Below are 26,166 nucleotides of genomic sequence, written 5' to 3' on the forward strand. Positions count from 1 at the left end.
GGTGCTATCTAATACTAAGCTAAAAAGCATTTTAACTGAGATTTCAGTTTGGGAAGTTGAGGTTGAATTTTAATTGCCAAGTGGAGACATCCGTAGAACAGTGGATTTCTGGGTCTGGCGCTCATTGGAGAGATCAGGAATGACAATATAGGTCTGGAACTTGTCAAAAAGGTAGCAGAAATCTTAGGAAAGGATAGGATGTTTAGGTGGAGAGTACGGAGTAAGCAGAAAGCAGGCCCAAGACAAATCCTAGATAAATAACCCAAGAGTGATAGGAACACTAAGCGGGCGAAGGAGACTGAGGCAGGACTATGGAATAGGAAAGAAAGCAGAAGGAAGGCAAAGGAAGACAGTGCTCTGAGGAGCAGTCATTAGTGTCAGTCCTGCCATGGAAAGGCTAAGCGGAATAAGTATAAAAAGTGCTCATTGGATACAAGGACGAGATGAAGATAATTTCAGTGACGCGGCAAGAGCCCGCAGGCGCTCTGCAGTGTGCAGCAAAGGAGAGCAGGCAGCTGTTGGAGAAGTTGATTTGGCGTAGAGAAGAGTGGCCCCAAGAGGTGGATGTAGCATCAAGGAAGAGTTCCTATTTGTTAATATAGGAGAGATTTGAGTGTGTTTATGTAACAGTTTCGAGCACTTGGAAGAATGTCCCAGAGTGTGGAAGGCCTGGAATTCCAGGTAGGAAACTTTATTCCTAGACAACTGGGAGCCATTGCAAGCAGGAGGATGACATGTTCATTGAGGAAGACTTATGGAGCTGGGTATTGCTGTTCCCAAGGGACATTCTACCATAAAGAAACCCATCCTGCCTTAAAACAAAGCAGATGTTTCTTTTGGGGTTCTAGGTGAGGGTGTCAGCCAAATCTTTCACCATGCTTTTGTGGCTGTCTTTACAGCATTGCTTCAAAGTTAGTATCTAATTTTCTCGGTTTTCTTACTAGGACAAACATCTTTTTTAATGTCCGTTTAGTTTGCAAGTGGTCCAACCTTAATATCATTACAGTTCCAGTTTTAAACTAGCCTTAAGGCTAGTTTAGCAGTCAGCCTGCTAGTTGTTAAAATGTAGCCACTTCCGTAGTTTCCTTTTTGTCCTAAGATCTTCAAAGCAACTGTTCTACAGCAGTGTTATCAACCTATGTCATAACAGCATAGGAATGAAAGAGAAAACTAATTCAGGTGCAAATTAATATGCTGTGTGGTTGGGGGAGGGTGAAGGGGATTACTGTGTTTAATGGATTTAAATGAAAGAATCCCAGTCATATATTTAGAGCAAAAGAAAATCTTAAATTTGCTTCATAAGCAAGATTTAATACAAGACAATAAATTTAGACCCAAACGGGAAGGTCTTCAAGCTTCAATAACTCCTAGGTTGTTCATAAATCACAGTATTGATCAAATCTAAATTAATGCATGAATGTATACATTTGTGTATGGGAACTTATGAAACCTCATTTACTATATGAGAATGAAGCAGAAAGCAATTTTTATATTATGAACACATAAATTAAACCACTTGGCATTTTAAAAAATCTTAGCCAAATGGACCTTATCTACAGGAATCTATGCTTTACATCTCTCCCTCTCAAAAGGAAAATGTATGGGGAACTATCACTCCTGCTACAGCTTTTGCTTTGAGTCCTTAGGAAGAGAACATAAGACCAGGGGTGAGCATTAAATGACAACTCATGAAAAGAGGTAGAGAAAGGAACATCTGAGTTTCATTTGTAATTCTGCTATGCATTTCCTCCTGACAAAAATATCCTGGGAGTGCCGCTTTGTGTTTTAGTTTACTTTCTCCCTTGAAATGAGATTTGCTTTGCTAGAGAAATCTACCCTTCAAATAATGATTATTGTTTAAACAGAAATATCAGACGGCAAGCATATTTGCATATTATATAAGTAAATGTCTAGTTATACAAGCTATTCACTGGTAAATATAAAAAAAAATCAGTACCTTTATTAAGCTGCCATGAAACATTATGTCCTTGGGGTATATCACGAAAGGGATGTAGATATAGTAAATCAGTGAAAATTGTACCTAATTGGGAAGGTAGGGGAAAAAAAGATCACTTTTCAGTAAATAGCAAGATTACTCCTGTAAACCCCAAAACTCACACCCTGGATCAGTGTTCTCAACTCTGGGTGAGCTTCAGAACAGCCTGTGTAGTTCTCTAAAAACATGTCCAGGTTCCCACTCTAGATCCAGTTAATCCCAACATCCAGGGTTTGCTTCTTCCTGCTCTGCATTTACCATTTTTAAAAGCTCTTCTTGACTTTGTTGTACAGCCAGGGTTGAAATCACTGCTCCAGAGGCTACTGCTACAAATGAGTTGTTAGAGAAGCAACATACAGGGTTATAGAAGGACTAGGGAAACAGTGGAGTAACAGGAAAGGTTAAGGTTAGCTAAAATTCTCTATGCCTTTGGAGGGGTGGATAAACTGAAGTAGAATTGTGCACATGGCCATAAGGGCACAAAACTGAGAAATAGAAGGCATAGTTTCAGCCTTCTCTTGGACTCTCTCAGGGTGTCTTTGTAACACCCTAGACAATTTAGAAAAGTCGGTGCTCATTCAAGCTCACACATAAGAAACGATTTTGAGGGAGAAAGATATAATAAATCCAAAATAGAAAGGATCTCAATTTGTAATTCAAAAATCAAGGTCTAGAGCTACTAGTACTCAGTACTTGAAACATGGCTAGTGTGAGGCGAACATACATTGAGATATCCTAGTGTAAAATACACACCATTTTCAAAGACTTAGCGCGAAAAAACTATAAAATATATCAATAATTTTATATCGATTGCATGTTGAAATGATAATGTTTAATATACAGAGCTCAGTATATTTATTAAAACTGTTTCCTCTTACTTTTTATAATGGGGACACTAGAAACCTTAAAATTACATTATGTTGTTCACATTCTACCTCTGTAAGACAACGCAGGTGATTAAGACTAACCTGGGGAGACCACCTGGTACTAAAGGGGCGGAGGTAAAGGGGAGCGGGGTGGGGCGGGCGGACGGTCAGAGCCTAAGGTGAAGTAAGGTAATAAGATTTGTTTTTAACACGCCATTTAAAAATAAACCCCTATAAAAGGTAGCCACTGTGTGGGATCACCCGGACAATACTGTGGGAAGAACGTCTTGGAGGAGGAAAAGATTATTTAATTTCCTTGAAAAGCCCCGAAGAACTCAAGTCCAGCATTTAAGGTTCCTGATGTAACCAACCGGCCTCGTATTGGAAGCCGGGCCAGCTGGGCGTGGGAGGGCCCCGCCCGGCGGGAGGAGCATTCCGGAGTGGTGCAGGGAAGGCCCAGGAGCCACGCGGCTCAGGAAACCACCCCCGCGGCTGGATAGGAGAACACTTCACTGGCCCCTCCTTTGATGACTCTCCCTAGGCCCTTACCCTGCAAGTGGGAAATCACTTCTTCAACAACGCCCTCTGGGCCGATGCCTACGCCACGCTCCAAGGCCGCTCTCACTGTGGGCTAAAAGACCCCACCCAGGTGGGCCAGAGGGATGCGGGGAACCGAGAAAACCCAGATGCCTGCTTCGACTGCACGCGCCTGCGCGAAAACCCCTACTGGCTCCTAGTTTCAGCTTCTGCTGCCTTGCCTTCGTCCCGCCTCCCTTTCCCCGCCTCCACCTGGTACGTCACAAAGAGTGACGTGTAAAGCGAACAACCACAGTCCCTCTCCTCGACAGCCAGTAGGGAAAGGGGAGGGAGGAGTGGGGGGAGGGCAGAGGACGGAAGGAGAAGGCTTGGCGGGGCTGGCTCATCTCGGTCACCCAATCAGAGCTCTGGGGAGGGGCGGGGCGGGGCACGAGAAGAGGGTGGGGGTGGGGCTAGGGCTAGGAGTTAGAAGGCTGCGGGGAGGAGAGGGCGGGCTCCCAGCAATTAAAAGCGGCCAATCAGGGCGTGCCGGCTTCATTCGGAGAGCGGCGTGGGGCGTCGCTGCCGCCGCCGCGCGCGCCGGGGGCTGGCTGAGGCCATGAAACAAAAGAAACCCTGAGAGGGGAGCCGCTGCCACCTCCACCAGCCCGCCCCGCTGCCGTCCCCACCCACCCACCTAGTTACCTACCTCTGCCACCTTCCCCTGCTCCTCCACCCCGCCCTCTCCGGTCTCCGGGCGGCCCTGGCTCTGCTCGGCCTGGGTCGCCAGCCCCGCCGCCTCCCCAGAGGAAAGGTGTTTGCGCGCTGAGCAGGGCCGGAGCCCTGTCCGCCATGGGGCTCGCCGCCTGCCGCGCCTGACCCGGCCGCCGCCGCCGCCGCCGCCATTGACAGCGCGCCGCCGCGATGCCGAGCGGCAGCTCCGCGGCCCTGGCCCTGGCGGCGGCCCCGGCCCCGGCCCCCCTGCCGCAGCCGCCCCCGCCGCCCCCGCCGCCGCCGCTGCCACCGCCCGCGGGTGGCCCGGAGCTCGAGGGGGACGGGCTCCTGCTGAGGGAGCGCCTGGCCGCGCTAGGCCTCGACGACCCCAGCCCGGCAGAGTCCGGCGCCCCGGCGCTCCGGGCTGCGGCGGCGCAGGGCCAGGCCCGGCGGGCGGCGGGGCTGTCTCCGGAGGAGCGGACTCCTTCTGGCCGGCCCGGGGTCTCGGAGGCGGCCGAGCTGGAGCTGGAGGAGGACGAGGAGGAGGGGGAGGAAGCGGAGCTGGACGGAGACCTGCTGGAGGAGGAGGAGCTGGAGGAGGCAGAGGAGGAGGACCGGCCGTCTCTGCTGCTGCTGTCGCCGCCAGCGGCCGCCGCCTCTCAGACCCAGCCGATCCCGGGCGGGTCCCTGGGGTCGGTCCTGCTGCCCGCCGCCGGCTTCGATGCCCGGGAGGCGGCCGCGGCGGCGGCGGGGGTGCTATACGGAGGGGACGATGCCCAGGGCATGATGGCGGCGATGCTGTCCCACGCCTACGGCCCAGGCGGCTGCGGGGCGGCGGCGGCCGCCCTGAACGGGGAGCAGGCGGCCTTGCTCCGGAGGAAGAGCGTCAACACCACCGAGTGCGTCCCGGTGCCCAGCTCCGAGCATGTCGCCGAGATTGTCGGTCGCCAGGGTGAGTGCGGGTGTGGGGGGTGTCCAGCTGGGCTTGGCCCCCGGGCGTGGGTGGGGAGACGAAAGAAAGGAGCTTGGGGCAGAAAAGGCGAACCCGGAGAGTCCTCCAGGTCCACCGGGAAGGGGTCTGGGAGGAGCTGAGGGTCGACGAGATGAGAAGATGGGTCACCTTGCGAATACCCCACGGTGTTCCTCTCATCTTGCGTGATAAAAGGAGCTAAGTTTCTCGGGCCACCCTATCCGGCGGTGTTCACTTTACTCGGGCTGTATTCCTGGAACACCCAGCTGGCGTGGCACCAAAAACCTCAGTGAGGTGGTAAAAGGTCGGGTCGGTTGTGGATTCGGTGTTGTGCATGGAAAGCTTTGAGATTGCAAGTTTGCGCAGCCGACCGTTTTTGTAAAAGCGCTCAGCTTGCCTTAGGACGGCTTGTTGGGAAGAAGAAATGGAGGCTTGTAGAAAGAGCTCGTTCGAGAGGGACGGGGATGTTCAAGTGGTCGTTCTTACCGCCCGCCCCTTCGCTGTTCAAAAACTTAGGTTTTTTGCTAACTCTCTGTTGATCTTACTGTATTCGTTTCGATACATTTTAACTCTCGAAAAGGCACATTGGGTACCTTTTAGAGCACTTTAGGGTGCACGATGAAGAAAAATTGGACAGTAAAGTAATTGAGTTAAGGAACTTCATGCGTTTATACAGTTTTCAGTAAATTCTCTTCACTTGCCAGCACACCAGTACTGCAGACAGACTCCTCCCACATTGCTCAGACAAAGGACCTAGGTCTCAGATTCCAGGAGTAGATTTGTGGAGGTGGGGGAAGGGATGCCCAGAGTACCTCTGTATCCGACATTTTTAGGGAAGGTCTTATGCTCTTTAGCGTAGCTCTTTTCCCCTTTATTGAAGGAGTAAATACTACCTGCCGCTGCCTTATTACAGTATGATTTAACCTGGTTGATGCATGTCTTTCTCCTGTTAGGTTGAGAGCATTGTCGGGGTCAAATAAAGAGAAGTGATGGCGCTGCTGCTTAAATGATCTCATCTTTCCCAAGTGGTCTAGAGTACATAAATAAGAGGTCTGTCGAAATGGTGGTTTCAAGTATCAGAGTTGGCTCATCTCTTACCTCTAGGATTTTAATAAGAAAAATCCATCTGAAGTCTGGTTAGAGGAAATAGCGTATTTCAGACTGCCTGGTGACTGGTACTTAAAGGCAGTGTTCAAAGCTGATGCCCTTCAATTAAGAGTTTATTTCCGTAGTTTGGTAGATAAATTTTGCATGCCTTTTTTTGTTTTTTGGTTTGTTTGTGTTGTTTCGTTTTTGCAATACTGAAGATACTAATCCAGGAAAGAACTGTTTCACCTCACATAGAATAAAATTATAACATCTCAAATTATAGACTCAGAATGAGTTGGTTATTCGGATAACAACATCGGGGAATTGCTATGTATCAGGTTTGTATTTTGCCAGGCCTTGAGTTTATGGCAGTTGGGAATGTGAGGTTAATTCAGACTAACTCGGCTGCCCTTAAGAAGCTAACAGTCTAATAAACAGTGGAATGGCGCTAATCTAATCTGTAGTTAATGGCATTAACTATAGTGTGTGACAAAGTGGTACGTATAAGAACATCAACCCTGGAGGGCCTTGGAGAACGGATAGGACTTTAACAAATGGAGATGGAAGAAAGAATGAGGGACAGTGTGAGGAAAGGTGTGGAGAAATAATCTCTAGGTATGGTTGGAAAGTTGCTGCTGGGGGGGAGGGGAAGTTTTTTTTTTGATACTTAGGGTCTGATACTTAGAGTGGTGAAAAGGGGCTGGGAAGGTGTCTGTTCAGGCCCTACTACAGTGACACTTCCTCAGCACAAGTTGCTTCAGTGTGCTTATGGTGACAGTTTAGGATAATGAAGGAAAAGAACACTTACAGGACAGTTTTACTAGGGGACAAGATACTGATACCTTTTGTATATTTAGTTTAATACAAATTTTTGTCTTCTGTATTATACCCTTTAAAGCATGATTAAATGTTCCTTAATTATGCAGACTGTTACCTTTATGCAGATCCATTATTTAAAAGTAAACTGAATTCATCCCAAGTTTGTATTTTGTACCAAGTTATAGCAATGAAATGGTCTTTAGTTTTTCTTTTTTAGGGCCGAGCTTACTGGTTAATAAGGAAATGTGAATCTATTTATGTCTTAGAGCATGGAGACAAATTGCTGACTATTCCTTTTACGCTTAATATTTTCCCAGAGTTGACAGCACTGTTAAAAGTATGTCATCATCCTCTATCTTAAGAACAAAAAGTCTTATCCTTTTCCTGTTCTGAACCATTCAACTAGTGGATCATTGACTCCCTTTGCCACGAACACCTCTCAGCAGCACCATGATAAAACCTGTAAAGTTATTGTCGCACTCCTGCAGGCAACTTCTAATGTTTGCGTCCTTTTACAGTGTGATAATTTCCCCTTTCCTTAAGTGAATAAACAGGGCAAATCATTTAGTTTACTTTTTGCTTTGAATGAACAAAATTTTCCTCCTTAAGAATTATTCCTTCCTGCCATTTTATTCATTACCTGAAGTCATAATTTTCTGTTTGACATCTCTTAATTGGTTTTGGAAATAATTATGTCACAGATGGAGACATCTGTGACCAGCTCTGAAGCAAAGAGTAGGACAAATTGAATTCTGAGTCATATAGACTAGCAACTCATGTAGATGGCCTCTGGCTCCATTGTCTTTCAGAAAAACAAACCGCTGCTTTTGATTGTGATGAAAGTTTGCAGAGCGTTGACCTCATATTTATACTCCCCAGCAGCATATGGTCATTTGTGAATGTTCAATTGGCCCCCTTTTTTAAGTGTGCATCTCATTTTGAAACCAACAACACTGTACAACAAAGCCAGGAACTGAAAAGAGGCTAAAGACTTGTAATCCAAGGTTTTATATTACTGTTTAAGATTAATGTACTTCTTCAACTATTTTCATTAGTTATTTACTTGATGGTCTATGTGTGTTCTCTAGCCTCCTAGTCAAGAAGGGCTATTTCTGGCTTTTTTTAATTGTATACTGTCAAAAAACATTTAAACTAATACTCTCAGTATCTGGATATTTATGAATAATACATATGCTGATATACTGTACATTATAAAACATGTAAACAATTTTAAAAGGATGAGGTAAAGATGGAAATTGGAGTGTTTTGATTTTTTTTTTTTCCTGCACTCCAGTGAATTTTCTTGCACCCTACTTTGGCTATCACTGAGCTAGACCTTCTTAGAAATTTTTTTCTTCTTTATTGAGCTGCTCTCTCTCCACTGATCCCCAGTGATTGTGTATATTGTCACTTTTTAAACAGTTAATATGTTACATTGCTTGAAGTTGTCTTAAATACACCCTTGTGAAAAAATTTTCCCAGTTTCCTAGGGTGGAACCACTCTTCCAAGTTCTAAAAAGAGAAAGCTTGGTCTTGTACATAAATTCCCTGTTTAAGAAAAAATATACATTTCATGAGGAGAAATAGTTTCAGAATAATGCTAAAGCCCGGTGTCTCTTTTGTGGAAGAGGGGGGATTGTTGGCATTCTCTCTGCCAGTTCCTATATTACGTGCCATTTAACTCTGCTAGGTGTTTATCCCCATTTTAGACATAGAAACTGAGGTGCTGATAGGTATCTTGCTCAGATAGTGGAACTTGGGGTTAGACCAGTTTGTTTGCTAGTAAAGATAAAGTTCTCATTCTACATTGCTGCCTCAGTATTGAAGCATCTTGCTCAGAAAGGCTAGTAATATTTTGGGTTAATTTCTGCCCTAATCATGGGTTGGGGTACTGTATTTCTAATATGCACAACTTAAAATATCACTGTCCAAATTAATTTACTTAATAAAATTTTGGTGTCTACTACACAGAAGGCACAGGTCATTCTAACATTCTAGTTCTAATGTGTCTAACTAGAAATTCACTCTCATTTATAATTCAGAAAGTTAATTTGTGTGTATATATATGCTAGCTTTAAAAATTAAATGTTGTCATTATTCTAGGCTTTAAAATCTAAATAATAGTTTGTATTAGCTCTGGGACCATTGGGGAAGGTTCGATTATTATAATTGTTTTGCAAATGGGTGGGGAATCTACTGCCTTTTCTTCCTGCCTTACTCAGCTAATGAACTATTTGATAGGGAGGAAATGGAAAATAAAGTGGTAGTTCAAGGGTGTATTTTCTGCCCCCTGTTAGAAATGCCAGTGGCCAAAATGATCCAGGGAATCAAGTATTTGAGAACTATTAATCTGTTAGAGATTTCCATTGAGGAAAATTTCCAACAATGTCTGTGGGTTGGAATTCTAGATAGTTCTTACATTTTAAGTTTTCAAGGAAAGGTGGAATTTAGTTATAAGACAGTGCTTAATATTTTATGGATTTGGTTTTGAATGAATTTAATATTTGTACAGATTGAAGAATTTATTGCTTTTGTCTTAAACTGAATACAAAAATGTTTTAGAATGTATGTTTTAATATAAAAATATTTGTTGCAAATTGTCCCAATTTGCCTTTAACAGTCTCTGCTAAGCTGTGATATATTGGAAAGAGCCAGCAATCAGAAATTAAAATTCCTAAATTCTGATTACTCTGTGCCAGTAACTCACTTTGTGGTCTTGGACAAATCACTTAAACTTCCTAGGCTTCAGATTCTTCTTCAGCTGGGTATAATCATATCTACAACACCTCTGGGGACTATGAATTGTACACAAATAAATTGACATATATGAAACTGTAAGTGATAAGCACATACTACTTGTGTTAAGTTAAATCTGAAATTAATTCGAACCACTCTGTTAATCTCGTTCACCTTTCCTCAGCTTGAGCAGACAGTTTTCACACATTACTATATTCGTCTAAGGTGATAGAACTAGAATGAACTGATGTCTAAATGCCTGTTAGGCAAATGGCACCTCTATCCAGATAGGCTTAAATGATGCTGTGATAACAAAGAACCCCAGCATCTCAGTATTGAAACAACAGTGGTTTATTTCTTATTCACAGGGAGTGTGCTCATTTTAGTCATTCAGAGTCTTAGACCAGTGAAGCAGCCACCATCTCGAGTGTTAGCTGGTCTTCCCCTGTGCCAGAAGGATGAGAGACAGTGGCACAGCACACCCTGGTCTTTAAATGTTAAACCCAGAAGTACTAATGATCACATCCACTCATATTTCATTAATCAGAGCAAGTCATCTGGACACACCTAACTTCAAGTGGGCGAGTAATTACATTACAATCATGTGCCTACAGGAGAGAGCCAAAATATTCATGATGTTTACCACAGTATTATTTTAAAATCTATGGGATTGTGACAATTTTTTAAATGTAATTTATGCCCTATAGGATTTGTAATTTAAACTCAAAATGAAAAAATTATAGATAAAAGTGGTCATAACGGGAATAAAGACACAGACCTACTAGAGAATGAACTTGAGGATATGGGGAGGGGGAAGGGTAAGCTGTGACAAAGTGAGAGAGTGGCATGGACATATATACACTACCAAACGTAAAATAGATAGCTAGTGGGAAGCAGCCACATAGCACAGGGAGATCAGCTCGGTGCTTTGTGACCACCTAGAGGGGTGGGAGGGAGAGAGATGCAAGAGGGAAGAGATATGGGAACATACGTATATGTATAACTGATTCACTGTTATAAAGCAGAAACTAACACACCATTGTAAAGCAGTTATACTCCAATAAAGATGTTAAAAAAAAAAGTGGCCATAAGATACTAAATAGGAAAGTGTATTCGCAGTTTAAAAACTCCTTTAGGGACTTTCCTGGCAGTCCAGTGGTTAAGACTGCAGGGGGCAAGATTCGATCCCTGGTCGATCAGGGAGCTAAGATCCCACATGCTGCGCAGCGCAGGCAAAAAGAAAAAAAAAACTCCTCTAGGAAACTCCAAACAGATTATGGATAATCTGTTTTAAAATCCCATTGATCTTCAGGTGATTCTAAAGTGATATATTTATTAAACTGCATCTTAATCCTTCTCAAATGGCTTATATACCATAATGCATGTTTACTTTTAACTTTTTCCCCGTACTACCATTAGGTACCATATAGACATTTATAAGGATTACATCTGATATTTAAGCTTTTAAAATGATATTCTAATACTAGTGATACCAAGCCAAACTATGCTAAATTGAATATGCACAGCATAATGTTATTTGAATACTTTGAGGCTTTATTCCATGACTGATTTTGAGAATTTTAAGTTACGCTGCATAATTATAGCACCTCTTTCATGCCAGTGTTCGAGATTTAAGAACAATTCGTGTGGGCATGGTTTGTTGCCTGTGTCCAGTAAGCAAAAACTGCAGTTCATTGTGTGCAGGGGAGCCTGATTTGACCACAAGTAAAGTGGTATCGTGAAATAATGAGACTAGGCCTTAAAATAATAAAATTTTTTCATGAGCTGCAGATGTAGTTGAAGGTAAGCATAAAGTAGTTTCATCTTAAACGTAGTTAGAGGAGAGTGGGGAGGTAATAGTTCCAAACTACTAGAAGGTTACCAGTGTAAAATGTTTGCCCTTTGGGCTGACCTTTTTATTACTGTCCCCCTTTCTATACCACTCTCCCCTCCCCTTTGGCTTATCTTCTACCTTTCCAGCAGTACCTGCAGGAAAGGACATTGAACTTGGAGTTAGGAGACTTGTTAGAGAGCTGGCTTTACCATGGACAAATCGCTTAACCTTACTGAGTCTCGGTTTCCTCTGCTGGGGGGAAGCTAGTCCATCCAGCTGTTCTTCCCAGCCCTCCCCCACCCGCTCTCCGTTGTGAGGATCAGGTATGAGAAGATGTCATTAGTACAGATTCACTGTACAGTGGAAAGTATAAAGGTAATAAATTATATATGAGGCAGGGTAAAGTTTATAATTTTTTTTACTGCTAGATTTGTACGCTGAGCAAATGCTAGTTGAAACCAAAAATTGTCATTTTAGTAAGTTTTTCATAGGACATATATACCACTAGTTAGTGATATATATTTTTTAAAGTTTACAGTGTCTTAAAATTTTATTTAAAATCAGCACTTTTGAAATGTATTTCCTGGTAAAGACCTAAGCTAGTCTATAGTCTGGAAGAGAATCATTTACGAATGAATCTGATTCCATTATATGATTCCCATACAGAGGTAATTCTCAGCTTTCTATTAACATCCTCCAAAGGGCATGAATGTAATTTTAAAATCCCCAGTTAGGAAAAGTGTTCTGCCTTTCATCTCTAATTTACACCCTCTTCTGGGTGTCACAGCTTTTGTGAAAGGCCAAATATGAGCCCTTCTTTTGTTAAGTATGTCGATCCTCTTGTCTAAACTACGTGAAAAAGGAGGGGGTTTTTAAATTTAGTTTAACCTCTGTTTTTAAAAATACCTTTATGTATGCAGGGAATTCTCCACTTCTAAGAATCAAGTAGGAAAATAAGTCAGGTTGAGAGAATGGTGTATTTAGGGAATTGGGAATTTTAGGAATCATTAGTTTATAACTTTGGGCAATTCTTAGCTTCAGTTTTCTTCACATATGAGATTGAACTAGATTATCTCTTGTAGCTCTTATATTCTTATTTTTGTCCAAAAAGAGTTCCTAAAATCATGTAAAAGTAAACCAGGTTTCAAATTACCAATTAGATTGACTTCAACATATCTCCTCCCAGTTTTGTAAAGTTTATAATACCTTAACATGCTTTTCACAATCTAAATATAAGTTTTATCTTCAGGATTTAAACTTTTTTAATGTTTTTAAACTTTCAATAGAAAATTGATTCATCTGATTTAAAAAAAATAATAACAAACATTTAAATGTGTCAGGTAGTATATCATCTCATTTGATCCATTCTTATTTCCACCATACAGATAAGGAAACAGATCTATGGGGATACAAATAACTTACCCAGGGTCTCAAGCTAATAGAATTAGAGACTTGAACACTCCAACTCAGTAAGTGGTAGAACAAGCAGACAAAGCAGCGAGGATATAAAAGGCTTGAACACCACCAGTAGCCAACAGTATAAGAAAAGAAAATGACAGATCAATATCTGTACTTGAACACATGTAGACACCAAATCCTTTTGGTGCTTGAAGTTTGGTACAAGTCAGTGAGGGCAGAACTGAATCTCAGTCATCTTAATGTCAGTTAAAGTACCTGAAACATAGCAGATACTTGCTGTTTATTTTATTGAACTGAATAGTTGGATTAGGAACTTGCCATTTTATTATTTATCATTTTAGTTTTCATGTTGTGGCGTTTTCTTCCCTCTTGCCTTTACTTGAGGAGCCAGTCAACCTAAAGTTGTTTGGATCTGTTTGTTTTAGATGCTACTTGATTTATGGCATTAGATGTCCATATGAATACTGGTAATCAAAACTAAGATCACATAAATGAAGCCGTTTGAAGTGTTGACATAGTGATGTCTAAAGTGAAACAGTATTCTTAACAGAAAATTTCAGAAAATTTTGACTAGAGCTACAAGAAGGGCCCGTGAACCCAGGAAAGGAAAGCTGTTTCTATATTGTGCGTTTAGGAATCCATTGCATTGCTAATCTAAACAATTTATTTAAATGTTGGATTAAGTTGTGTGCATAAGAAACACTCTCTTACTGGGATTTAGCTGATGTTCATCAGTCTGTGAAGCTCTTAATACTGAAAAATTGAGTCCTTGTAAAATTATAGGTGTTTTGAATAGTCTTGTCTAGACTCTTCCAAGAGGAAAGGGATCTTATTTATATATAAAATCATTAAAGAATATGATCCCCTCATTAATTCTAATATATCATGAAATGTACATATAAAATAACATGTTTCTCTAATGCTTTTAGAGAAAAATAGTATGGAGTAGTGAGAGGAGTATGGAATTATTAAGGCAACTTGTGTTTGAGATCTGACTTTCCAGCTGGGAGATGTCTCTAAGCTCTTTCAGTTTAGTTCTTTCCTATCCCTATCCTTCCTAAAGCTATTAAGCCAATCATTACTCTGTTATGATTAAATGAAAATATAGGAGAGTTTGGAAAACTGAAAAGTGCTACGAATTTTACTATTTCAAAGCCAAGCCTATTGGCTCAGTTTACTCATGAAATACTTGAAATGGTGGGGGGGAGGGGGGTTAGGTAGCCTAAAAAAGCTGTCCTTTACTGAACACAGGCATTGTAATAAGTATTTTTAATACATTATTTCATTTAGTCCTTGCAACAACCAAATGAGAGAAGTAACTTTAATTATAGTTCCTCACCCATGAAGGGAGAGATAGAGGTTTGGTGGCCTGTTAGAGCTCCCAAAGATGGTTTGTGATGGTCTGTTCAAAGTCTTATGTTCCCAGGTATAATTCAACCTACTTTTCTTGAGGAAAGGAAGGATAGATGTACGCATGTGGGATATGGTAGTATCTGATTTCCCAAGTGCTTTTTAGACTTCAGAAGTGATTTTGTATTTCCTAGGAGAAAAGGGACTAGGTCAAAAGATAAAAGCATTGGAAAGGAGCTAGAGGTTGAATGACCTAACATTAAAACCACAAGCAAACTCTGGTGGTAGATTAGAACCCAGTCCTGCAGATAATCAGGTTTTTTTCCTTACATTATTTCCTTTAAACTAGACCTCGGAATAGTATTAGTAAGTGGTAACTGTGATAAAGTCATATCTATATTTGTATTATTCTTGAGTTCATAGAGCCTTTCACACACACAGTCTTCATCTTTTCCAAATGACTGTGTTTATTACTCAGAAGAGTTTGTTACTCAGAATATTTGGGGGGGGGCGGGGAGGGGAAGTACTAGGAGGGTTTTCCAGGTTATTTAGGGAAATATCTGGGTAGAGATAAGGAAGAATAAGGCATGTTTAGGAGATGATAAAATCTGGGAGAAGGTAAGTCATGGCCACTTAATTAGGAGATGGATGGGGTGGGAGCTGGGGGTAATTTAAATATCAAGCCCAGAGTTCTAATTTTCTTGAAGGTAAAAAGAACTACTCAAGGAGTTTCACTCCCCCTCTTCATTGTTATTAAAGTGTGTTTCTGTATGTGTGTGTATACTGATTTCCCTTTTAAAATAAAACCTCTTGGAGAGAATTTCTGAAGAAAGATATACCCCAAGGATGACCCAAAGTGAAAATACTCGCAGTTTTGGTGTGTGTTTATAAGGGTTTTAGCTTTCTTAATCACCTTATATTTGTAGCTGATTGATGAAATGAATGGGAAATACAGTGAATTTAATTTCTGGAAAACAAAATCCTCTGTCGAAAATCTGCAACACTTCACATAACCTTTGGGACTTCTTTAAAAAAAAACAAAAGTTCTTTGCACCTACAAGATAGACTTTAAACTCCCTTGCCTCATGTTAAAGACTGAATCATCCCCCATCTGACCTGCTCTCCTGCCATTCTACCCTCCAGTCACTTAAAGCTCCCACAACACTGAGCCAGGTGTGGCCATCTTGTGCTCTTGATTTCCTGCTTTGGCACTTGCAGTTCCCTCTACTTTGCTTCCCACCTGGCAGAACTACTTTCTTCAAGCTTAAGTTCAAATGCCTTTGAAGTCTTCTTTCATTTTCTGTAAGCAACAAAGCCCTCTCCTTTTCTATGCTCCCACTGCTTTGTATGCCTGTTTTCATTAAAGCAGTTATCTTATATCAGTATTATCTTATATATCAGTATTATATCCATATTGTTCTCATGACTGAGCTCCTTTCCTTTCTATACTGTGAGCTCCTTGAGAGCAGAAATTATGGTAGTTCCTGTATATCACCTGGAATTAGCACCAGCACCTTTATAGGGAACTTAATATTTGAATGGGTAAGTTTAAGCATCAGGCTTGTGAATGTTTTGGGCCAAAGAAGGAGTGGTTTAGCTAGGAACACCTAGCTAAATCCCTTAGGACAAGTGGAGGCCAGGTTTTACTTGTGCATCTCTTACCAAATCACTTATGTCTCAACATAAACACCCTGTCTTTGTCAGCACCCTGGCTTATCTATTTCTTTTCTACCTATTTTGATTTTTATCAATAGTTTATCCCTTCACACTACTCCAGTGCCTGTGATCCCCAGACTTTTCTTGTATTTATATCTAGCTACTTATATCTGGCGACTGCCCTGGACTTTGGGTCTCTCTTCTTGGGTTAGGGTTTAAATTTTTTCTGAACCAAATACTTTCCTTTGTTCAAAAGCCAGGGACCTGGAAGAATGGAGGAAATAATTGGAGAAAGGGAAAAATGGTAATGCAGTAGGCAGAATAAACCCCCTTTCCCTGAAGATGCCTACACCCTACATCCCTGGAAACTCTGAATATGTATATGGAGTATGGACCTTGAGATGGAGAGGTTGTCTGAGATCATCTGGGTGGGCCCAGTGTAAACACAGGAGTCCTTAGAAGCAGAAGAACTTTCCCATCTGGGTCAGATACAAGAAGAGGAGAGATCTTAAATATGAGAAGGATTCAACCTCCATTGCTGGTTCTGAAGATGGAGAGACAGGGCCACAAGCCATGTCGGTGGCCTCTAGAATCTGGGAATGGCCTTCAGCAGACAGTCGGCAAGAAAGCAGGGAGCTCAGTCCTATGATGGTAAGCAACTAAATTCTGCCAATAACCTGAATGAGCAAGGAAATAGATTCTTCCCTGGAGCTTCCAGAAACACAGCCCTGCAAACACGTTGATTTTAGCCCTGTTGAGACCCATGTCAGACTTCTGACCTACAGAATTGTAAACTAAAAAATTTGTGACATTGAAGCCACTATGTGGGGTAACACTAAAAAACTAAAGCAGGTAATAAGCAAAATTAAAGGACAGGGCTTCCCGGTGGCTCAGTGGTTGGGAGTCCGCCTGCCGATGCAGGGGACACGGGTTTGTGCCCCGGTCGGGAAAGATCCCACATGCCGCGGAGCGGCTGGGCCCGTGAGCCATGGCCGCTGAGCCTGCGCGTCCGGGTGCTCCGCAACGGGAGAGGCCACAACAGTGAGAGGCCCGCATACCACAAAAAAAAAAAAATTAAAGGACAGAACAAGATTTCTGGATTGAGGCCTCCATTTTCCTTCTAGCTCTCAGCTCCTACAGGCCACCTGTAGTTCCTTGCCACGAGGTCTCCATGGGCAGATCAAGCACAGATAGTCTGCTTGCTTCCGGGCTAGCCAGAGCACAGCTGACTACTTCTGAAGCCAGCTGGAGAAAACTCTTTTAAAGGACTCGTGATTAGGTCAGGGCCACCCATGTAATCTGGATAATCTTCCTATTTTAAGGTGAATTAATTTGGACTGGAATCATATCTACATTACAGACTGTAATTCTACATCTGGTTCTTCTAAGTATGTCATTCCACGTGTTTCATGGAATTAAAAAGTGGCCTTAAAGGTCTAGTCTAGTGCTTTTAAGCTTTTCTGACTGTGACCCGTCCCCCCACCCCCCCCACCCCTTGCAAAGGAACATTTTATGTTGCAGCCCATTGTACACATATTTACTGAAACATTTGGAACCTATTCAATTGATATGGCAAACCATGGTTTCATCAACACTGAAGATATCATTTCAATTCCATTTCTTCAACTCCTCTCCCAGCAACAGAGGACCTCTCCCTCTTAACTGCTCAGGCAGCTGGTGGAAGAGGCTCTCTTTACCCTGGAGAAGCAAGACCCAATCTTTGCTACTCTACCAGGGAGTGAGAGGACCAGAATTCTGGCTGCAGCTGAAGAGTTTTAAGGTGAAGCACAGTCCCAGCCACAGTGAGAGAGAAAGGGGAAATGGGTTCCTACAGGAGGGAGGTAAGTTGGAGACTTTCTCTTGGGAGAATTTACTTCCAAATCAAAATAAAATTGCAGCTATGCAAGTCATTAGTGCTATTCTAGTTCTTAATCTCTACGCAGTCTGGTATAGAGCTTGCCATATGTCGGATTTTATTTGTAGCTGTAAGAAAACAATTATTAGTCCTTACTTCTTGGACTTATTCAGCTTCGAGGTTATGAAATCGTTTACTCTGCTGTTCATAAATTTTTTTTAAATCTCAGAACTAGCCAAAAGTCTGATTGATATGCTTAGTGTAATAAAACGTATCATTTCTTCATAACTAATTTAAATTTTTTTCTAATTTAATATTTCTTTGGGAAAAAAACTAATGCATTTGTATGGTTCAAATTTTGTAAGAAATAAAAGTGTACAAGGAAAATTGTCACCCTCCTACCCTGTCTCCCTAAGTCAACCAGTTTTATGACAGCAGAGTATTCCCTTATATAGCTATACCAGCCTCACACTAATACAAACAGTAATATAATGCAAAGGTCATTTGCTCCTGTGCAAGTATTCCTACAGACTCAATTCTATGAGTGGGATTGTAGGGGCAAAAGGATACTTGACTTGTAATATTGATGGATATTGCAAACTGCCCTTGAGGAGTTTATACTCTCAGCAGCTAAATATGAGGGTTTTTTTTCCCCATTCTTAACTAGCACTGTTTATTTGTTTTTGATATTTGACAGTCTTATAGATGGAAAATGATACCTCAGTTCACATGAAAATGGGAATTTTCATGTTTGGAGCCATTTATATATTTCCTTTTCTGTGAGCTATTTCTTTCACCTATTTTTTCTGTTGGGTTTTGGTGTTTTGATATATAAGGGTAGGTATATGGGTACCTGTGTAAGAGAGAAATTAGCCATTTGTGATGTGAGTTGTAAATAATTTTTTTACGTTGCATTTGGTGAGTTTTGCCATGCAGCAATTTTTTTTAAAGTGCAGTCTAATTTTTCAGTACCTTTATGGCTTATGAGTTTTGTGACACTCTGAGATTATAAACTTTTCAATGGTTTTTAAAAATATCATTGCACTTTCAAATAGAAACTCAATCTAAAATACTCCAAAAAGCTTTTTTACCATCTCTACCTGCAAAATAGTAAAACAAATTGGTTTTTTCTCCTTAGTCTGTGCCATCTGTTTAGAGCTCTGCCTATTCAAATTGTCCCAAACTTTATAACGTGTATATATATTCTAGAAACCATGTGGTGGTTGTTGGGAGCTCAGAATATGCATGTTCTCATAGAAACAATAATGTGATTGATGAGGTTTCCTATGGGTTTCCTGATCTGAGTTAAGGCTACTGTGTTAAAACTGTCTTATAAAATTTAGGAGCGAAAAGAAATACTTCTGTTTCTCTTGGCAGTGGCGTATAAGGGATTGGCTTTGCTATCTTTCTGTTCCCTCTTTCCCCTGATGTGCAAAACCTAAGCACATGACCCTTTTGGGCAGGGTAGGCCTATCTTACGGCCCTATCTGAGAGATGGTCCACACTCCAACCATCTGTCTTCTCTGTCTTCCTAATGAGCCATGTATTAAACATCTATTTATTTGTACCATCCATAGGCCCAATAGTGTCTGTGTACCTTTAGGCATATTTTCTTAGTTAATATACCTGGTAGGTATTAAAGTATTCTACTAAGGTGCACCTGACAGTTGCTTATAGTCTCAGAAGCATTTAGAGAAGTTTCTTAATGCAGCTTTCTAATGTTCACTACAGTAAGGGTTGAGAGGGGCCAACCCTAGACTCTCAAGCTAACTCTCCCTTTGTCCTTAATAGAAGTGTCCCAGTGTTTTTCTGCAAGATGATCAGGACCCTCTTTGTTAGAAATGTGTGATTCTAGCAGACTGCCTTCTTGTTGAGTTGTAGCTCAGAGAAGAAACTCATGTGTCCAGGTAATGATAGTAACTCCCGTGCGTGTGTAGTATGAAGAATTAGGCGTTCATTCCACCCTTTCAGACTTTCTTAGGCATCTCTCCATCAGTCACGTATTGGCCAATGGAAAATGATTGCAGTTCTCAACCTCAAGCAGCACCTACTGTGCTGACTGAGGGAGTTTCCTAGAGATTTAGCCTGTATAAATGATAAGTAGACGTAGAAGTTTTATTGTTCTGATCTTCCAGTTCACTTTCTTTTGTGGAGCAAAAGCAGATATATTTTCCTATGCTCAGAAGTTACACTATCAAATTAACCTTGTAGTTCATTGTCGATATAAACTTACAGCAGCACTCTATAATAAAAACTTTCATGTTTTACAGTAGTGTAAATTAGACTGATTGCACTCGGCCCTTCTTACCTCCTCCAGTTAATGCACTAAGTGCTTTCTTTGCAATTTTGCTTTTAGCTACACCACCCATCCACCCCCACCCCCTAGTCTTGAATATAACCTTCAGGTTAGAGAAAACCTGACTCTGAAAGTGTTTTCATGATAGGTACCTAAGATCCAGCAGTGAGAAAGTGGCCGTTTCTAAGTTCTACAATTTGTTGGAAGGAGAAACAGGATCTTCATTTGTGGTTCAGATCCAAAAGTTCAGTGCTAGGTTGAGTGAAGTTGTTATTGAATAACACATTCAGTAGCTTCATAGCATAAAGTTAGCATAATCAACTCCCTTCAACAGGGTTGGACTAGCATTATGGGGCCAGAATATGAAAGGCCGGGAAAGCTCAACAAAAAAATGCTTAGATGCAAAGCAATGTGTATAAGAAGGGCCCAGTGTTCTTATATAGAAAAATGATCTTTGTTTCAACAAATGTTATATGGCCACCCTGTGGCATATACTTATAGCCAACCACCCAGTGCTTTGAGAATGCTTAGGGAGCGCACACAAACCAGTCCTGAGGGAGAGGAAGCTCCATAGAGGATGAGGCATCTAAACTAAAATCTGAAGGGCTACCAGGAGTTAAGCAGAGCTGGTAGTAAAGGGGCAAGAATAAAGGAACATTCTGATCATGGAAGCAAGGGAGCATGCATAGGAGCTTAATATGGTGGAAGCACACCCACAGAGTTTAAGAAGTGAGGAGGGGGAAAGGAGAGGGGTACAGAGATAAGGCTAGAGAGAAGTAATCAGGTACCAGGTACAGAGGAACCTTGTGTGTGCCATACTATTGACTTTATCCTTATGGTAAACAGAAGCCATTAAAGCACTTTATGCAAAGAAGTGAGCATGTGATAGGTGCTTTGTTTAGAAGGCATCATCTGCCTAAAGTGACTATAGAGAATGGATGGGAGTGAGGCAAGAATGGAGGCAAGGAGATCTATTTGGTCGGGGGTGGAGGGTACTTCTGGCAAGCTTCACGTTAAGACCTTTGAAAAGTATAACCCCAGAGTTTTATGCCTTAGTTGTATATTTGACATCTTTGTTACCGTTCGAAACCCTCTAATCTTATGCAGTTGGCACTGGTAATGGGTGATTACTCCAAAAAGTAATCATGGGTAGTTATGCATAGGTGTCTTAGATATTTTACTTATTTAACTTAAACATACTCAGGATTTAGGGCCAAAGCCTTTTATTTGAGAATGGGGCTGCCAACCAGCATAGTCCTTTGATAAAACCACATTCAATGACCATATTCCATACAATTTCCAATATGTTTCTTTTGAATTTAGCAAAGTTATTCTGTGTTAGTTTTTTTACCCCAGGATTTTACAGTTGTCTCACCCATAGTTCAACAACATCTTTTTTTTTTTCTTTAAGGTACTCGTCTTTATTGAAATTTTAAAAAATAATCAATTTTCATACAAGTTCAGCATCTTCTCACATTTATATGTTACTGCTTTATGTAATTGTTAATTTAGTTAATGCATGAGTGCAGCTAGTATAAACAGATTGGAATCAAAACAACTGATTCTTAGTGAAGCCTGAAATCCAACTGATGGAACAGAAAAGAGATGATGTACTAGCCTTGAGCATTTTGCCATTGTCATCAGTTGAGTTTTACAGAGGAAAGAGTAATGTTAAGGTAAAATAATAAGACAGTTAAATGGATGTCAGTTGAAGAGTTTTTATCGCAGTATAGTTGTGTGGAATTTGAAGTTCTGGGAAGAGCAAAAAGACTATATAGATTATGAAGTCAGACTAGGTTTAACTCTGGCTCTGCCTCTTACTTGCTGTGTGAACTTGGACATGTTACACAATTTTTCTGTGGTTTATATTCCTTAGGAATAAAAGGAGTATAATAGTCTCATCCTTAGGGTTGTTATGTAGATTAAATAAGATGATAGATGTTAAATGTCTCACATGTACATTAATGGTTTTTCTTTGCCACCAACACCCTGCACGGTAGTAAACTATTAGTGTTCTGAAAGTCAGACCCACTTATAGTGTAGCTGGCCTATTTCATGCATCATTTGCAATGACTGATAACAAGAGGAAGAGACGATAAGCCTGACCTCTGAGTTAAAGACCTCCAGTAGAGGTGTCACCTCCTTCCTGAGAATGAGAGATCACCAGGAAAGTATGCCTCAGGATCTAGGAATTAGGAAAGCTTTATCATCATCTAGTGATAAGTTTTTGTGATAAAGAAAAAACTCTAAAACTTAAAGAGGGAAGAAAAACTGCCCAGACGCGGACTTTTAGCTTGAAAGGAGCTTTCTGTGATTTGTCTTTATCAATATTATTGAAGCAGATGTTGATACTTACGAAATATTTCTTTCTAACAGGTTGTAAAATTAAAGCGCTGAGAGCCAAGACGAACACGTATATCAAGACACCTGTTCGTGGTGAAGAGCCCATTTTTGTTGTCACTGGACGGAAAGAAGATGTTGCCATGGCCAAAAGAGAAATCCTCTCAGCTGCAGAGCACTTCTCCATGATTCGTGCATCTCGAAACAAAAATGGCCCTGCCCTGGGAGGGTTGTCGTGCAGTCCTAATCTGCCTGGTCAGACCACCGTTCAAGTCAGGGTCCCCTATCGTGTGGTAGGATTAGTTGTTGGACCCAAAGGAGCAACAATTAAAAGAATTCAGCAGCAGACCCACACATACATAGTAACTCCAAGCAGAGATAAGGAGCCCGTCTTTGAAGTGACAGGGATGCCCGAGAATGTTGACCGAGCACGAGAAGAAATAGAAATGCATATTGCCATGCGTACAGGAAACTACATTGAGCTCAATGAAGAGAATGATTTCCATTACAACGGTACTGATGTAAGCTTTGAAGGTGGCACGCTCGGCTCTGCGTGGCTCTCCTCCAATCCAGTTCCTCCTAGCCGTGCCAGAATGATCTCCAATTATCGAAATGATAGTTCCAGTTCTCTGGGAAGTGGTTCCACAGATTCCTACTTTGGAAGCAATAGGCTGGCAGACTTTAGTCCAACAAGCCCTTTTAGCACAGGAAACTTTTGGTTTGGAGATACACTACCTTCTGTAGGCTCAGAAGATCTTGCGGTTGATTCTCCTGCCTTTGACTCTTTACCAACATCCGCTCAAACTATCTGGACTCCGTTTGAACCAGTTAACCCGCTCTCTGGCTTTGGGAGTGATCCTCCTGCTAACATGAAGACTCAGCGCAGAGGAAGTCAGCCGTCTACTCCTCGTCTGTCTCCTACATTTCCGGAGAGCATTGAACACCCACTTGCTCGGAGGGTTAGGAGCGACCCACCTAGTACAGGCAGCCATGTTGGCCTTCCAATATACATCCCTGCTTTTTCTAATGGTACCAATAGTTACTCCTCTTCCAATGGTGGTTCCACCTCTAGCTCACCACCAGAATCAAGACGAAAGCACGACTGTGTGATTTGCTTTGAGAATGAAGTTATTGCTGCCCTAGTTCCATGTGGACACAACCTCTTCTGCATGGAATGTGCCAACAAGATCTGTGAAAAGAGAACGCCATCATGTCCAGTTTGCCAGACAGCTGTTACTCAGGCAATCCAAATTCACTCTTAACTATATATATATATACATAAATACTATATCTCTATATGGACTCATAAAGGCATGGGTATAATGGTACCCCCAGTAAACTTCCTAATGAATTCTTATGACTGTTATCAGGCTTTATTGGGATTAGGCTAAAGTTGTTAGTAAACTTATAAAAGGCTGCTGTGGTAACACTAAACCTAAGTGGTCTCTTGTCTATTAGTTTGGTTTGAATTATTAATACTATCCTGTAGACCCAGAGACATAGCTTGTGTAAGAATTGCTAAAGCTGACGTTCAACTCGGCTGAGTGAAGATAATCATAGGTTGTGTGAACCTATGAGAAAAGCGTATACGTCTAAGATTTCAAAACGATGGGTCCCAAAGCCTAACCACATTAAGAGTTTATGGAGGGTACTTGGCATTACAGATGATTCAGACACTTCCAGTGCTGCCTTCTTTACACTGCCAGTTTTCACAAAATAGGTTTGTTTGTTTTTTATTTCACAACAACTTATGCCTAATTCTGCAGGATTGCAAGTAACTTTCTAATGCATTGTGATGACTTACTGGTAATGATAGGGGCTGATGGCGCTTTACTCGATCACTGGTTATAATTTGGGACAAAAACTGCTACATTGACCTTCATCTCGCCCAGAGTGCTCACGGCTGGTATGATCAGTGGATCAGGAATGCATTTGTGTCGATTGTGAATTCATACCCATTGCCTCCCTTGGTGAGTGTGGAAACGGCCACCTGGGTTTTTCCATTTCAGGAAGGGCTTTGGGATGCACCTATATTGGCTAATAATTGAGGATACGAACATTCCATTCATTAGTCTGATCAAGCTATTGATTAATTTTTAGACTATAGATCAAAATGTGAAACATTTTATGTTCAATCCATATTCGTCTTGCACATTATAAATATATTTTTATTTTTTAGTAATTTAGGGGAGGGGGGAGGGAGAGAGGGATAATAACACCCTTAGCATAATTCACAAAAGCAGCTGTGATGACCTCCAATCAGTTTACTTCATTTCAAAACTTATTTCCAATCAAAAGGAAAGATTTCTTTAAGATACACTTTTTACATTTCACCTGTGGATGTCTGTGACTTCATCCTCAGTATGTTCCCAAACCTGTGCTGGCATTGAACGGACAGAACATTATACTGGTGGGGTTTTCTACTAATTATTTTTTGAAGCGTTATTTTCCCAACACAAAGAGCTTTTTTTCTCAGTATAACAAAAATTGAAATCCTATGTGTATTGAATAGTAAATAGACAAAATTTTATTTTTTATTTCCACTTGAAGAGTTACATTTCGTATAAAAGTTTACAAATAACGGTTTTTATTTTGATTTTTTCAGTATAAAAAATTGCCTTGATGGCATATTATGATGTAATGCTGATTGCTTGTAGGATAGTTATATGTCAGTATTGAAACCTAATCTTTAGCTGCCGTCTTGTAGATACAAACGAATGTTCACCAAGCATGTATTTTGTATTTTGTTGCATTGTACACTGCAACTAATAAGCCAAGGAATCGACATATATTAGGTGCGTGTACTGTTTCTAAAAACCACAAACTAAGAATGATAAATTATCAATATAGTTTAGTATTTGCTAATTTTACTACACTCTTTTGTTATGTATATGTAGGGAAGTCATAGGGATTATAAATTCAATTTGAGTAAAGTTTAAAACCATATATTTTATGATAAAGGGCCTTTAACTTAAGATGGCCAAAGCACTGATATTATATATTTGCTGTAAAGAGAATTATAAGAGTTTTATTTTTCTGATATTAAAAGTTACTTAATAAAGACTTGTTTCCATTAACTTGAATGTATTCTCCTTGGTGTTTTTCATGTGATCATTAGTTTAGACTGGGAGACTGCTGTTTGCCAGAATTGAAAATTTCCTTTTACAGTGTTTCCCCTCCTCAGCCAGTGACCCTGTTGCTTATGCTCCTATCCGAATTTAGCTTTTTTCTTTAAATAAGTGTCACATTAGGTAAAACTAGAGATTTGGCTAGTGTCAGATTGTATAGTTAGTTGCATGTTTATATAGTTGACCACAAATAACCACTATTAACCTAATTGTAAATAAAATAGTGAATGATTTATACATATTAATGTTAACTAAAATCCTGAACCCAACTTAGACTTTACTGTTTCAATCCTTTGTTACAGATTTTTGTCTTTCTATCACTAAAACTATAAAACTAATGTTTTTCTAATATGAAGGTACAAGTTTTTAATTTTTAGTTCCTAAGTACCTTCGGAAAGGTTTTGCGGTTGATAAAAATATTACTCCGTTAATGAAATTGACTTGATGCTGACTGGAATAAATTGTTGCCGTTTGTTAAAAAGCAAGAATAAAGGCAGTTCTAGATTATTTTAATAAAACCAAAATTCTGTTCTTAATACTTAGAGGTGTTAGCCACAGGAAGTCTTTTCATCATAAGTTTTG

General features: G+C 40.8%; 1 protein-coding gene across 1 annotated transcript; it reads left to right on the forward strand.

Moving 5' to 3' along the window:
* The first annotated feature begins 3,889 nt into the window (after positions 1-3,889).
* On the forward strand, positions 3,890-25,539 carry MEX3C (mex-3 RNA binding family member C). Its single transcript, XM_012531700.2, has 2 exons — positions 3,890-5,044; positions 22,493-25,539. Exons 1-2 carry the CDS (start codon positions 4,303-4,305, stop codon positions 23,716-23,718), a joined length of 1,968 nt encoding a protein of 655 aa, XP_012387154.2. The 5' UTR covers positions 3,890-4,302; the 3' UTR covers positions 23,719-25,539.
* The last annotated feature ends 627 nt before the right edge of the window (positions 25,540-26,166 follow it).

This window comes from Orcinus orca, chromosome 15 (genome assembly GCF_937001465.1).
Source record: "Orcinus orca chromosome 15, mOrcOrc1.1, whole genome shotgun sequence".
Classification (NCBI taxonomy): Eukaryota; Metazoa; Chordata; class Mammalia; order Artiodactyla; family Delphinidae; genus Orcinus; species Orcinus orca.

What these genes read in the sequence shown, in the direction of transcription:
- MEX3C (XM_012531700.2), top strand. Translation starts at nt 4,303, where the DNA reads ATGCCGAGCGGCAGCTCCGCGGCCCTGGCCCTGGCGGCGGCCCCGGCC. An exon ending in CGAGATTGTCGGTCGCCAGG is followed by an intron (nt 5,045 to 22,492) that starts GTGAGTGCGGGT and finishes TCTTTCTAACAG; the next exon opens with GTTGTAAAATTAAAGCGCTG.